At 31.7% G+C, this 15,239-nt stretch overlaps 1 protein-coding gene across 9 annotated transcripts in view; it reads left to right on the top strand.

Moving 5' to 3' along the window:
• Positions 1 to 12,384, top strand: part of Ppp1r12a (protein phosphatase 1 regulatory subunit 12A) — a 138,400-nt gene extending 126,016 nt beyond the window's left edge. For 7 of the 9 annotated variants that reach the window (XM_047548812.1, XM_047548816.1, XM_047548818.1 and 4 more), the window contains 4 exons: positions 540 to 644; positions 5,264 to 5,311; positions 8,117 to 8,167; positions 10,946 to 12,384. In XM_047548812.1, coding sequence (XP_047404768.1) covers positions 540 to 644; positions 5,264 to 5,311; positions 8,117 to 8,167; positions 10,946 to 11,032 — 291 coding nt within the window. In that variant the 3' untranslated portion in view covers positions 11,033 to 12,384. Of the gene's footprint in view, positions 1 to 539; positions 645 to 5,263; positions 5,312 to 7,349; positions 7,381 to 8,116; positions 8,168 to 10,945 lie in introns of all 9 variants that reach the window. The other 2 variants (XM_047548813.1, XM_047548817.1) reach the window with 1 other exon arrangement.
• Positions 12,385 to 15,239: the final 2,855 nt, after the last annotated feature.

Genomic DNA, 15,239 nt, shown 5'->3' with positions numbered 1-15,239 from the left:
GATAATTCTGTTGTGGGTATAATCTATATAAGAGATGTTATTAGCCAGAATTACCATGGAAGAAGTAGAGATAGAGGGGAAAAAAGTAGATTCCAGTGTTAAGAGGACAAAAATCAGCTGGGCGTGGTGGCGCACGCCTGTAATCCCAGTGGCTCAGGAGGCTGAGGCTGGAGGATCTCAAGTTCAAAGCCAGCTTCAGCAAAAAACAAGGCAGTAAGCAACTCATGAGACACTGTCTCTAAATAAGATACAAAATAGGGCTAGGAATGTGGCTCAGTGGTCCCTGCCCCTGAGTTCAATCCCTGGTACACCACCCCACCCCCCAAAAAAAATGGAGAAAGAAAAAGAGGACAAAATTGTCAGAAAATACTTACATATAACCAACAGTCTCTACACTTGCAACTACAATGCATTAAAATGTGTTTTTAATATATCCTTGATAGTACATATGATACCATATAATTGTTTTAATGTTGTAATCATAACTTTTAAAAAATATTAGATCAGAAAAATAATTTGTTCTTCCCTAATTTTTATAGCTTTATGAACAGATTTTAGCTGAAAATGAAAAGCTGAAGGCACAGCTACATGATACAAATATGGAACTAACAGATCTTAAATTGCAGTTGGAAAAGGCTACCCAGGTTTGTCCCTTTTCTCTTTGTTTTTCTCAAATTACATTGAAATTTTCTCTGGTATAAGTTCTAAATAGGAGTTTGGTTGTTGATAACAGCAAGTATTAAAAGTATCTCTGGCATCTCTTCAGAATCATCCTACAGCCTTTTTGTTTTTGTTGTTGTTGTGTGTCATGCTGGGAACCAACCCTGGACCTTGTACATACTAGGCAAGTGCTCTATACCTGCTATACCCCCATTCCTCAAATTTTCTTTACAGTAATTTTTATGTGTTATGAATATTTCCTGTTTGTTCAAGTAAAAGTGATTTGAAGTAATAGTGCTAGAAGATCATTTTAACTTCTTTTGTAACTTCTCTCTATGCAGCAGCTCAGAGAAGACAGTCAGTTTTGGACAGTACATTTGAGATAGCCAAGCAAAACTCAAAACCTTTACATATGATCTAGAAATTGTTTCCCTAGCTCTTTTCTCTGGTATATATTATTAGTTCTGCTATATAGTAATAGACCTATCTCCTTCTTAGCCTCTTCATTTCCAAAAAATAATTGTACTCAGATAACCCTGGGAAATGCTACATATTTTATATCATGGAGATTACACAGGGTCTATTTATGTATTAAAGACTAAGAAAACAGACTAGCTTAATTTTAACATGGTACTTTCTAGCATAAACATATTTCTGCAGTACCACTTAGAATTCATCTTGAAAGCACTAATCTAAATGGCACTCTTCTATGAGTGGACTGAATACTTCTTTTTGGTCCATCTTTTATATTGATTATCTTCTCGATTTCTAAAGATTTATTCTCTGTTGGACTTGTTCTTGTTACCAGGTTCCTTTTTCTTTTTTAACCACTGTTGTGTTAGAAAGCAATTGTTTATGCACAGTCCTTGCTATTCTAAAATTCCAAGGGTCAAGTGCATCTTATGAGGTGAAAAGATTCTTCAGATTCCTTCTGTTAATTGTGGTTTAATATGAGGATATACCAAAAAAAAAAAAGGAAGACAGAACAAGAACACATTTCATAGTAAATAATAGCTATGAAATGTTATTAATATGTCATAATGTTATTATGTCATAAAACCTGAAATGTCATACAATTTAAAACTATTGACTTATTATACTTAGTCTTCGTGGTAAAATGGAACATCATCCTTAAGTTTGTGTTAGTTTAGTGAACCTCCATACAGAAGATATCATAACAGGTTCTTTAAATGTGGCTTCAGCTCTAGGGACTTGATCATGACATTTTCAAGTAAAGATGCCACTTCTCCCTATCATAGTGTTTGTTCTGTTATGGTGACTCGGCTAATCTGTGTTCCCTACTACTTCCTTCCTTCTGTGTTTCTCTGCTTTTCTGCCTCCACTTCTACCTATATGTCTCTTATTCAGACTCTTCAAGAGAGAGGAAATTGATAGAATTAACCAGTTACTATTCATTATGGAGCAGCCTTTCAATGTTCCTGATCCTATTAGCCAAACATGGTCCTGTTCATAGGTCACTGAACAAGCTCTAGAAAGCAGCCTATGGGGAGTGGAGGTACCACTCATTGGTAGACAGTGTGCTTATTAGCATTTGTGAGGCCCTGGGTTCAATCACTAGCACCAAAAAATAGGAAAGAAAGCAAGCAGCATGTGATTTAGGTACAAATTTCTGATTGCTCTATAGCCAGAGAAACAAGTCACTGGGTTTAAAGTAAAACAACTTCTGCATTGGTTGATGCTCTTGAGTATCATGCCTAGTATACTAAGTTAATAATGAGAAGGATAAACAGAACTTTGTCAAAGTTAAACTGTGAAGCATTGAAGTAAGTATTTTTGTCCAGCTTTCAAGCATTTATCCTGATATTTAAATCTACTGGGAATTCTTCCACCTGATATGTTTTATCATTCTTTTCATGACTATTTATAAATATACATAGCAGTAACAATTTTGGTAGTCATATGGAATGTTCCCCAGGGAACTCTCATCCTGTTTAGAATTAATCCTTAAGGACCTTTATGTATTAACAGTGGAAATGTAAATTAGTGCAGCCATTATGGAAATCAGTATGGATGTTCCTCAAAAAAAAAAAACTGACAGTGGAACTACCATATGATCCAGCTATACCTTTCCTTGCTATTTATCTGAAAGGATTAAATTGAAGTCAGCATATTTTAGAGATACATGCATTCCCATATTAATGGCAGCCCAGATCACAATTACCAAGTTATAGAACCAGCCTGGATATCTCTTAACAGTTAAATGAATAAAGAAAGTATATAAATGTTAAATGAAGTTAATAAAACAATTGAGTTTTTTTCAGCCATAAAGAAGAACGAAATTTTCATTTGCAGAAAATTGGATGGAGCTGGAGAGCATCATATTAAGCAAAATAAGCCAAACTCAGAAAGACAACTGTCATTTCTTGCATATGTGAAAACCAAAGGGAAAAAGGGGATCTCATGAAAATAGAAGGAAGACTGTTAGGTTACTCAGGAGAACAGGGAAGAGGAATGAAATTGTTCAAATATGTTATGTGCATCCATGAATATGCCACAATAAAACCCAGCTATTCTGTATAATTAATATGCATGAATATTTTTTTAAAAAAATAATCCTTAGTATGCATGAGATCCTGGGTTCAATCCCTAGCACCACAATAATAATAGTAATAATCTTAAAATTTAGGCCTGTTTGATAACATTTAGCAAGAAATCAAGAATTCTTAAATCCTGCCTTAAATGAGCGTTGTCCACCCTGTACAATCTCCAAGGGAAATAAATAGGCCAGAAACCAGTTGGCTGTATACATGCCAAATGACAAGTTGACCAGATTTACTAATTGGTATTTTAAGAGCTTTAACTAGCATGTATAACAAAAAGTAGTAACTAAATAAAAATATTAACTAAATGAACTTTTTAAAAAAATTTATGAAATTGGCAAACAAATCACAAAGTTGGTACAGTGTTCCCATTTGGGGAAAAAAAGATTCCCACTACAATGCCATTTTTCATCTAAAATTTGTAAGTTTACATATAATGGTGTTATGCTATTTCTGATCTTTTTTCAATGTAATTTAAAATTTTTTCAAGCTTTAAGGCATTTTATGATTTACTTGTAGCTCTCAAGTGGCATATCAACCTTTTGTTGTATATTTCTAGCAAATAAACATTTAAATTTAAAACTGCCAGAAATCAGAATTAGCTGAAACAGTCCTATTTATATTAGAGATTCTGGATTAGATTTCTAAAACAGAAATAATTGAAATATATCAACTTTTATTTTTCCAGAAAGAGTATGAAAATATAAAACCATTTAAAAATAACAGAAAAAGGTAAAGATACATGGGCTATGCATGATTAGTTCTTTAAATTTTATGTACTGTAATGATAAGAGATATTCTGAAAGAAGATTCAAAAAGTAACTCAGTTACAGGTTTTAAAGATATTTAAACATGAAGACAAAAAGTTATAGCAAAAGAAAAAAATTATGTAAATAAATATATTTTTTTAATTACCTTATTAGGGCTAAGAATGTAACTCAGTGGGAAGCTCTGTGTTCAATCCCCAGTATGGCAATAAAACAGAAAACAGAAACAGAAAAATATAAAATTACCATAGTAAACAGTGAAAATTTGTGCTTAATTGATGATGAGATATTTTCAAAGTACACTTGTGGTTAGTAGCCATAAGAAACTATTCTTATTAAAGTTGTCAAAAAACATTTTTGGTAAATTAGTAAAATGGATTTTCAGCAAATTGTCTTGAGCAGAATGAGACATTTGTTGCATTCATTTCAGCAAATTGACTAGGAATCCCAGTGGAGACATTTGTACAGAAGTCAAAGTAAATATGATCTTAGATACCACTTTCTTTAACTGAGCCTGTGCTTAATATCCATTTCAAAGCTCTTGAGTATAGGGGTGCAGCATGTGACTTAAAACCTGAGGGTCCTTTGTATACCCCTACAGCCAAGCTCAGAGCTCAGGATTTTATCAACTTTGAGCTGATTGCATAGTACATCAAGTGAAAAAACAAGAGAGACCTGACACCCTCAGAAAAAAGTCTAAATAGCTAGAATTTTTTACAAGTGAAAATGTATGAACCATTTTACCAATTTTGGAGCACTTATGATTGGAAAAGAAAAATCTAGAAAGAGTGCACAAGACTAAGATACATGTGAGAGAGGACAGAAAGACCAGTTTCTTGGCCTGGCTGCATGTATATAGTCTATTCAGCTGGGTAATAAACATATTTCATACAGGGTTCTAGAATCTGACCATTCAGATTAGCCAATGCTAGTGGTGCAAAAAGATGAGAACTTGAGCATCTGAGGGAAAACTAGGATGGTTTCATTTTTATTCTTCAGTACTCACCAATCTTTAACTGCAACTAAACTATGAAAACTGTGGAAAATTATATAGACCATAAAATTAGAGCCGAGGAGATCATTCCATTCCTAAACATTGCTTTTATTCTTTATTGTTTTCAATACAAATCTTGTTTTCTCCTCTTTACCCACATCTCTGTATTACATCACCTGAATATTGTAATTTCTTTAAACACTTGAAGGAGAGTTACTGTGCCTCCCTATCTTAATTGCACTTACATCCCCTTTAATATATAACTGCTTACTTTGTTGCAGAGACAAGAAAGATTTGCTGATAGGTCACTACTGGAAATGGAAAAAAGGGTAAGTGTCCATCTCATTGACTATGAAATTATTTTCCCTCTTTACTGTTTTGTATAAGCAGTGGTAGGATTTTATTTTATAGATTGTTTTAATTAGCTTAAATTAATATTCACCAATTCATTGGATAAATGTATAGCTTAGCTTCTGTATAAAGTTCTGTAGGGTCTCTCTAGGAGTGAAATGGCCTTAAGTAAGATTTAATATACCACATTATTCTTCTAATGAATTATTTTTAAAACAATGTTTCCCCAGTGCCAAAATGTATACATTGTAGTGAGTCTGGTATTTTTAAAATGCTATTTATCTTTATGTGCATATGTGCACTTTATATGTATATGAGTGTATCAGTATACACACACACACACACACATTCTTTTCAAAATTAAAATACTTCATTCTTGAAATAAAATGTTTTTAAGTCGGGGAAATCAAATTTTCAAATTATTTTGAAACTTAATGCTGTTTTAATTTTGAGTTTAAATATCTTAAGTAGAATATTTTAAACAAGAAAATGTTTATTTCAAGAAAATTCTCACTATTTTATTCCTTTCTACAATTTTTTTTTATCAACTGTGACATATTCATTTTATTACATCCCCTTAATATTGCTCAGTAGTCTCGAAATAGCCATAGAGGTAAATCTACAAGTTTAATCTGAGCAGTTGAGAATATATACATGATCTAAAAGTTAAAGGAAAAGTTCTTAAAGAGTATCTGTAGTGCAAGTGAGCATGCCTATACTTGTGGGGTTTTACAGAAGAAATTGCATCTTGGTAGATTTGATCTCTAGGCCAAAGAATAATCAGAATTGATATGGAAACATTTTTCTTCCCCTTTTAAAAAATACCCAATTTGCTTTTCTCACCCAAAAAAGGTAAAATAAATATGCAATAAACAAATATAGTCTGTTAATGTGGTTTTACTAAATTGTATCTTGCAGTAACTACCATTTTATTATGACTGGAACAAGCTTTAAAAAATTGATACAACAGTTGTTTAAAACAGAATCACTTATTTAATTTAATGTTGATTATTGCGTAATGTTTACATATCATGCATTGTTTTATAATATATCTTACTGAATTTTGTTTCAAAGATATGCAGAAATAATAGTTCTCTATTACTCATACTAATGGTTAAAATGAAAGACATGTATAAAATATAATTAATCAAAATATATACTTCCATTTGAGACACAATCACAGTTTTTAAAATATTGAATTTTTTATGAAATTAATGTGATTACAAAATTATAGCAAAAAAAGAATATAAAAAAATCATCTATAATCTTATCAGAGAGAGCTGATATTTTGGTCCACCTACCCTTGTGATTGTGCTTGTAATTGACATTCTCACCTGACCTCCTTTTTCTGCTTGTCAAATGCAGATAAAGTAGCTAATCCTTTCTTAATTCAAGAGATTGATAATCATAGTATTAGTAACTGCTGACATTGTATATCATACAGGGCTGAACTAAGCAATTTGCTTGTGTTTTAACAATATTTTTAAATGTTAATACATTTGTCTAACAAAAAAATTGCCTGCAGTTTTATGATTGTCAATTTCATTGAGTCAACAGGATCAGTCAGTTGGATATAATGTTCTTTTCTTGCTCTACCCCTAAGTTAAAATCTTAAAAACATCTAATAAAATTGAGGCTCACGGGGAGATTACCTGTCAGAAGATAATCTAATATTTCACAAAATTATGAGGATCAAATAAGATACCATATAAATAGTACTTTGAGAAGTACAGTGGCATATGTGAATTTGTCATGGCTGTGTTATGTAGGAGAAAGAAATATATAGAAAATAACATTTTTGTCTGTGTGATGTTTAAGCATGCGTGTATTAGAGTAACAGTACCTTTAAGACTATAAGACTCCATTGTTTTTTTAAAAATCACATATCCTAAAAACATTGACATTTACAGTAAATATACTGCATTACTAAATATCAAAATTATTAATCTGGGGAAAAATGTCTTGGAAAGAGTTTCATTGTGATTAAACTAAATGTAAATGGTTTGTATCTGAAAGGTGACCGGCAAGAGTCAGTATCTTCTGGGCGGTATGACCTAACCAGTTTTACAGCTCATCAATTACTGCTGCTTGCTTTTTGCATAACACCCTAGAATGCTTATCATTTAAGGGAGAATAAAACAGTACACTGCAATAATATGTTGTATGTTGGCTTTGCCTGTCACTCTTTGAAACGAGTTTAAAATAAATTGCTGCAGTTGCTTCTCCATTAGATTCACCGCATTAATGCTACCCACAGTATCAACCTATATAAAGTCAGTTGGATAATGAATAGTGAACATGGTTGGAGGAAATGAGCTTCTCTTAGATTCTTTTGAAATTGTGAAGTACACATATTTTAGGCATGTTCGCTTCTTGCTTTTCTGCTTCTGTCACTAGTAAAATTGCATCTTTGTGTGTTTTTTTGTTTTATCTTGTTTTCTGTGTTTGGGGATTTTTTTTCCTATACAGTTTTTGAGTGTGGTTTATTTCTATCCCTAAGTTTTATGTTAACTAAAAAAACAGTTTGGACACCTTATGTAGCATCTTACCAGAAAGTCAAAGCTTTAAAAACAGAACTTATAAAAAGTATTGAAAAAAATAAATATCTTCAAATTTGTTTCAAATTTTGGGATGCTCTTTACACATCACTGGCATCACGTCTTTTTCTACACTGCTCCTGATTTTTATCTTTAATTCTAAAGTATCACTGTTTCACACTATAGAAAAAAAAATCGAGGATATAATAATTATATAATTAATATTGGTACCTTAAATTGATCTAGGAACGAAGAGCTCTAGAAAGAAGAATATCTGAAATGGAAGAAGAGCTCAAAGTAAGTAAACCATGCTACTTATTAGAGATGGTGCTCTTTTGAATTTCAGTGTTATACTACTACAGATACTGTAATTGTTCTCAAAATTGATTACCCAATTCATGAATTATCTATAGTGTGTGCTTCTGTTTTCCTAAATTATGGTATTGATGAGCTAGATGAGGATTTAAAATCCAAATCATTTTGAAAATCAATTTATATAGCACTTTTGATATTCAGGTTTTTAAAAACTGAGTAATATTAACTATAAGATATGGGGTTTATTAGTTCTTTGCTTTTCTGTATATTTTCTTGGAGAGTAAATGGTAGAGGGAGGTAATATAAGATAAAATGTTCTTAAAAAATAAATGACATTAGAGGGGGAGGGCAGGTAGAACCTTTTTTTTTTTTTAATCAAACTACATTACCTGTAGAAGTAATTATTTATTTTGAATATTGAACTCTGCAGGAGGAAAAAATAAAAGCACAGCTTAGCTAATGACCTACTATTACATTATGAATTAATGAACTAATGCACAGGAAATTGTATCCATAGAATTAGAATTTCAAGATTTAAATGTTTTATTGGATTATTTAGATTGTTGTTAGGCCGTTATTATTAAATGACTTTGAACACTGGAGAAAATTTTTTGAATTTTATTTGCTTAGGTTTAGTTTGACATGGAATTTCAGAATACATTGTTACCTTTTAAAATTATTGGAATATTAGTTTTAGACTTTTTTTAAATTTGTCATCTATGATTCTTTATGTTCTTGTACTCTTTTCCATTTTCTTATTTTTTATTCTTATTTCTTTATGTTCTGATTCCTGCAGAACCTGCACCAAATAAAGCAAATTCAAACTCTGAGAGAGTTAAATGAGCGACTGCTGACTGAGAATAGGGCCTTGACAAGAGTGGTAGCCAAGCGCTCAGGGTTCTGTAGGCAACTTCAGTCTGTGAACCTATAACTTATAGTTTCATCATTTCTTCTTGGTAGAGCCAGGCAGGTGTTTTTGTAAGCGTGTTTTTATAAGAGCTCACTTTTACAAATTAATGCCATTGTGTCTGGAGCTTATCATATAACTGTTTAATTATGCATGGCTTCTCAGAATGTCAGAAAATATCACTAATTGTACATTACAACTGATAAACTACATAAGCTAGGGAATGATTCAAGACTTATCTGTACTTTGTAAAATTTATGCACTTTTTTAGACTAAAAAATATTTTAGTCTTAAAATACTAATAATTTAATAGTCCTCTACTAGAAAGAAAATAGACCATAAAAAATAAAACATTTTATATGATTAATATATTTTGAAAAGCAGATTACACCTACATTATCTGTTTTTTAAAATAATGTCACTTTCAGTCAGAACCCTCTTAGTTTATATTTCTTAATATGTAAACTTCATATTACTATATTTATATCTAAACATTCTGAATACCAGTAGAGTCTTCCTAAAATCTTGGCTTGAGATAGAAATGGAAACTTTATTTTTATCTAATTAGACTATCTGGTACACATTGAAAACTGAAGAAAGATAACAAAGTATCTTGGAAAGTATAATGTCCAAAATACATTGTTATGTATTCCATTTCCTAGTTGATGTTATAGACATATAAATTTAATAATTCTTAGTAGAAAATTTATTTAATTTATAACATTTTGACCCCCTGCTTTAATTTGTAAAATTACAGAAAATCAAATTGCTGTGTTTCAAAGATATGACAGTGTTTTTCTATTTGCTTCAAACACTTTGTTACTCCTCTATGAGTGAATGTTTTCAAAGATACATTTTCTACTTAAAAATTATTTTAATAGCCAGGCTTCATGGCACATGCCTATAATTCCAGTGGCTCCGGAGGAGAAGGCAGGAGGATGGCAAGTTCAAAGCTAGCTTCCGTAATTTAGCAAGGCCTTAAGCAACTTAGTGAGACCCTGCCTCAAAATAAAAAGGACTGGAGATATGACTCAGTGGTTGAGCGCCCCTGGGTTCAGTCCCTGGTACCAAAAAAAAAAAAATATTTTAATACTATTCTAATAATAGTAATAGTTGTCATTCAGTGAGCACCTGTCTTGAATCAAACACTACAAAAGGTAAATCCTTTAAGAAATTTAATAATTAAGAAACAAGTCTTACAGGTCGCAATGGGGCACACTTATAAGCCCAGGGGCTCAGGAAGTTGAGGCAGGAGGATTGTGAGTTCAAAGCCAACCTCAGCAACTTAGCAAGGCCTTAAACAATTCAGTGAGACCCTATCTCTAAATAAAATATAAAAAGGACTGGGGTTGTGGCTCAGTGGTTACGTGCCCCTGGATTCAACCCCCAGTACAAAAAAAAAAAAGAAGTCAAACTCCCTCAGCACTTTTCTAGATAGGCTGGTTTTCTTGTGGAACAATAGTATTACGATTTCAAGTCTGGCTTAAAGCAAAAGTTTTGGTTTAGGTGTTGACAGGAACTACTAAAGGAACTCCTTTAAGAGCCTATCCTAACAAAAACAGGCTTCATTTTCTTGGCTGCGCTAATATGGTGTGCTTGTGAGTCATAAAATCAAGTAATTTAGTAAATTTCTGTGGATAACTTTAAGAGAATAAATCTTTATTTCATCATTAAACTAATTAGCTTCATAAGTCAAGATTTTTTTTCTTCTTTCAATATATGTTTTAGATATAGAAATATATGTAACCGCCAAAAGCTTGATCATGTGTTTTGTGGTGTAAGCATAACATTTGTTAAGAATGTTTTATCTTTTGGTTGAAGTAAAACTTTTCCTTCTGTTTTTCCTCTCGTAGATGTTACCAGACCTAAAAGCAGACAACCAGAGACTAAAGGATGAAAATGGGGCCTTGATCAGAGTTATAAGCAAACTTTCCAAATAAAAAAACAAACAACACAGCAGGAATTGCACATATTAATAACCCAGTGGACCATAATTGACAGTCACTGGAAGCCTGGGAAGAATCCTTTGGAGACTGTCATTTTTGGATATCCTGCCAAATGCCCTCTTATCTAGGATTTTGTTTTGTTCAAGTTTTTGGGTTTTTTTTTTTGTTTTGTTTTTTTTTTTTTTTTTAAATCAAGACCATTGTTTCATGTTAATGCAGCTGCTGAGAAGTTTTGGGGGGTTTTTTGGAATTTTTTTTTTTTTTAATGACTGAGAAAACTTGTTTACAGCTCCAGCATATAAGGAAAGTGTTCAAGGCCAGATATGCCTCAGATATTTAACCAGTAAGCCTTAGTTGTACATAAATACTTTCGTGTCAACAAAAACTTTCTGCTTTCACAGAAGACAGTTATTCAACATTTTTCGATGTGCCACGTTTCCAGTTTTTCTATATTTAATTTTTTTGCTTTACATCTAAGTTTGGGTTTGTATTTTTTTCCTTCTAACTCTTCATGTGGCAGAGTCTTCTATGTGTTCACAGCTTTCTCATTCATGGAAGAGAATACTTGCCCTTCTGAAATTATTGTCATGTATTTGGCTAACGTGTTGTCTCCCACCTGGAACTGAATTGCTTGGTGGAACATTTGCTTTCACTGTTTGTGCAATATGCATTTATTTCTTATATGAATGCTTTAAAGTCAGTTGAGATTAGATCTTTTAAGTCCTATTTTCTGCCTTCATTGGTCACTTTTTTGTTTTTTATTGTAGTATGTTAGATTCTGTAATCTTCACATTCATTTTAGCAGGTACTGAGTGATGCTGTAAATACAACTAAGTGTATCGTTTTGATTTTTAGAACACCACATGGCATGCTTGACTGTTTTCTCATTTCAAATGTCTGTTAATGCAAAGTAGGTTACTCCATGATAGTGTTAAAAACAAAATGTGCTAACAATGTGATATAAAGACTTTAAAAGTTATACATTATGTGGAGCCCTATCTTTACTAAAGTTTTCTACTGTAAAGTGCTTTTACTTTTATTTTCAGTTTTCATTTGATAGTATTCAACCATAATTAAAATTGCATAAGATAATTGCTTCACATTTCACAAACCTATATTTATCTGAGTGCTGTCTAAAACTGTTGTGCTAGCCAAAGTAATGCTATGAAATCATTTGTAGACATAACCCGTGAGTTAATGTTAAATGCACTGTTATTGCCATGTGAAGAGGCATTGACTTTATACCACCATCATGTTCAGACCATTTTATACATTTCAGTGGCCTTTTTTTAGGGGGAAAAAAAAAAAAAGCAAAACCAATTACATAGTGAAGATGGCTTTTATTTGGACAAATAGCTTTTATATTTTCCTTAAATCATGCAAAAATATTACATCTTTCTGGCACATAACTGTCTCCTTAACCACTGAACAGTTCAGCCATTTGAATAAATTGTACATTGTAAAGCTTATAGTATCTGATTGTATTATTGAGTGTATTGTATACTATATTAAATGTGAATTTGTACCTCTTCATTTTAAAAGGTCATTGTGTTCTACTGCCTATTTTAGATTACTTTGGGGTTGGGGAAGGGTGTTTTGGTAAGCAGGATTTTAAGTCCTCTCTCTCGATGGTTTTATGAAGATATAAGGTTATGCTCTTACTACCAAGCTCAGGATTCTTGATTTTAAAGGTACAAGGATAGTTGTGGAATTTTATTTTTGGTTATATTTGAACTGTATGAATGGTGGGTCTGAATATAGAGAATTTCCATGGTCTAATGTGGAGGTAAAATATAGAGATAATTGATCAGTTTGAGTGATTGCAACATGTTCTGGTTGCACAACAGTTAGGCATGCTATGGTTTATATTTGTGAAGTTTGGATGCCTGTGAAGAGTGATTAAATACATGTTTCTAATATTTTAGTGTTTTGTATTTAGGTTATTTATTCTTTGTATCTAAATTTGAACAGCTACTGTGCTATATTGATTTTATTGGTAGTATCGAGCAGACCTTGTTTCTGCATGAAACTAGTTGCAAAACCCACTATTTTGGAAATAAAAATGTATTTTGACATATACAAATAAAATGAATAAAACTATTTTAAATGTGTGAACTTTTAATGAGGGCATTTTAAATTTTGTTCTGAGATATTTAAATTCTGCATGGGTATTTTTTCACTAATTGCTTTACTTGGAAACCAATTTGAATAATTTTTGAAATTGTAATATTGTGATAATTTGCACAGCATTGTACATGCACATCTGTAAATGCAATCTTAATTGCCATATTTATGCAATCTGTGTACCAGTTTGGACAAATGTTTATATATTTTACATAAAGCTGTCTGTATGCAGAATCTGAGAACTAGTTTTTTATGATAAGTGGGTAAAAAGTAATGGTAACAGTAAGTTTCAAGATAGTTGCTTTGTAGCACAAAATTTCATTTCCATAAACATTTTGTGGTTTTTAAAAATTAAACCCGTGCTTTTTGTTTTCTTAGCTGCAAACAGATTTATAGTACTAACATATGAAGATAGTATTCCATTGAAATAAAAATTTCACTTTTTTAATATTAGGTCATTCTTCAACTTAGATTTGTCCAAGGTTCAATCTACTAACACTCCATAGTAGTTAAGAGGTACTTTTGATTTTTTATTTTGGCATTCTGATACAAGACTTGTAATAAGCTTGTATTTAACCAATTATTGAATTCTTTTTCTTTCTACTTCTAGTACTTTTGCCTATTTATGCTTACAAAATTGTTGATGTTCCTGCTCCCTGTTTTCCATTCAAAGAAACATATCATGTGTAAAAGCTTGGAAACTAAATGAAAAGTAGTGGTAGAACTATCACCAAGAATTCATCTGAAAAAGTAAAGTAGATATTAGGCTAATTTATTCATTACCTAAAAGTTTATTATCTCTTAGTCTTTCCTGGCTTATCTGATATAGTCATAAATCCCAGTGCCAGCAATCACTGACTCAGTCACAAGAAGAAAATGTCCAGTGGCCAAATTCTTCTCTAAACTAGGACCATATTTCCCATAGAACATAAATAGCTTTGTAGACTTTATTTCTATCATTATAAGCAGAATACAGAGCAAATTCCACTAACAATTATTAACTATCCATTAGTCTATATTGCTGATGAAAACCTTTGTTGCCAAGATGAACCTGGCTGATAGTCTTTGCTGTTTTGTTTTGTACTACTATATATGTGTGGTCTCTGTGTGTCTTGAGTATGCATGTTCAGCAGGAGTAATATGCATATAAATACTGCTGTCCAAAAAGTATTGGGTTTAGAATAAAGTATTACTTATTTTCTTATTTTGTCTTAATATTAAATCTATTTGAATTGCATTTTGGAAAACTTCTCTGCAAATAATTACTATAAAAACAACAGAATGCTTTTATCTTAGGTAAGTGACAGAGATATATTAATGTTTCATATCTACAAAATAGCCAGGTTGCAAGTACTAAATTAAAAATATAGGAGCAAGAAATGTAAGGTTCTATTTGTATAATGTAACACTGAATTCTATTTAATGTGTAATTTACCTGTAATTTGAATTTTTATTATAAGTTTACTATAGTTTACTAGAAATAAGACCTTGAGTCAGGCTAGCTCAATATGTCACTCCTTAAATTTCAATAAATATCTGGGTCACAGAATTTTAAATGGATTTTTATTTTTAAAAAACTGAAAATCAAGGAAAAGGTAGGGCATATACTTGGTGCTTATAGATCTGGGAGAATAGTAGTGGGAAAGATGTGATTTACCTTCCCTTTCTCACAATTTTTTTATGGGTTTGTTTTTGATTCTTAAAGGAGGCAAAGTAAATAAGAGCATATCTCCACTTTACAATGAGAAAATTGAGGTTTACAGGTTATAAATTAGGTCAGCTCCCAAATCCTGGTATGATACAGAGGTCTTACTGAAACTTAAATGTGGTTATTATTGTTTTCCCAACTCTTAATCTGAGGCATTTTATGTATATGAGTTAGTTTCATAGTTTATTTGCATGAAATTACATTAAATACTTTTGAGTCCATTTTATAGGTTTAGGCTGAAGATACTTTGATGATCTTTGAGAATGACATTTCTTGATTTTTCCCCCCTCCATATTTCCTAATTCCATGTCTTGAATCCCACGCATGCTAAACTTTTTCTTCTCTCCTTAGAACTTATTACTGAATACC

This window comes from Sciurus carolinensis, chromosome 4, assembly GCF_902686445.1.
Source record: "Sciurus carolinensis chromosome 4, mSciCar1.2, whole genome shotgun sequence".
Classification (NCBI taxonomy): Eukaryota; Metazoa; Chordata; class Mammalia; order Rodentia; family Sciuridae; genus Sciurus; species Sciurus carolinensis.
This window is presented reverse-complemented; position numbering and strand designations above follow the sequence as displayed.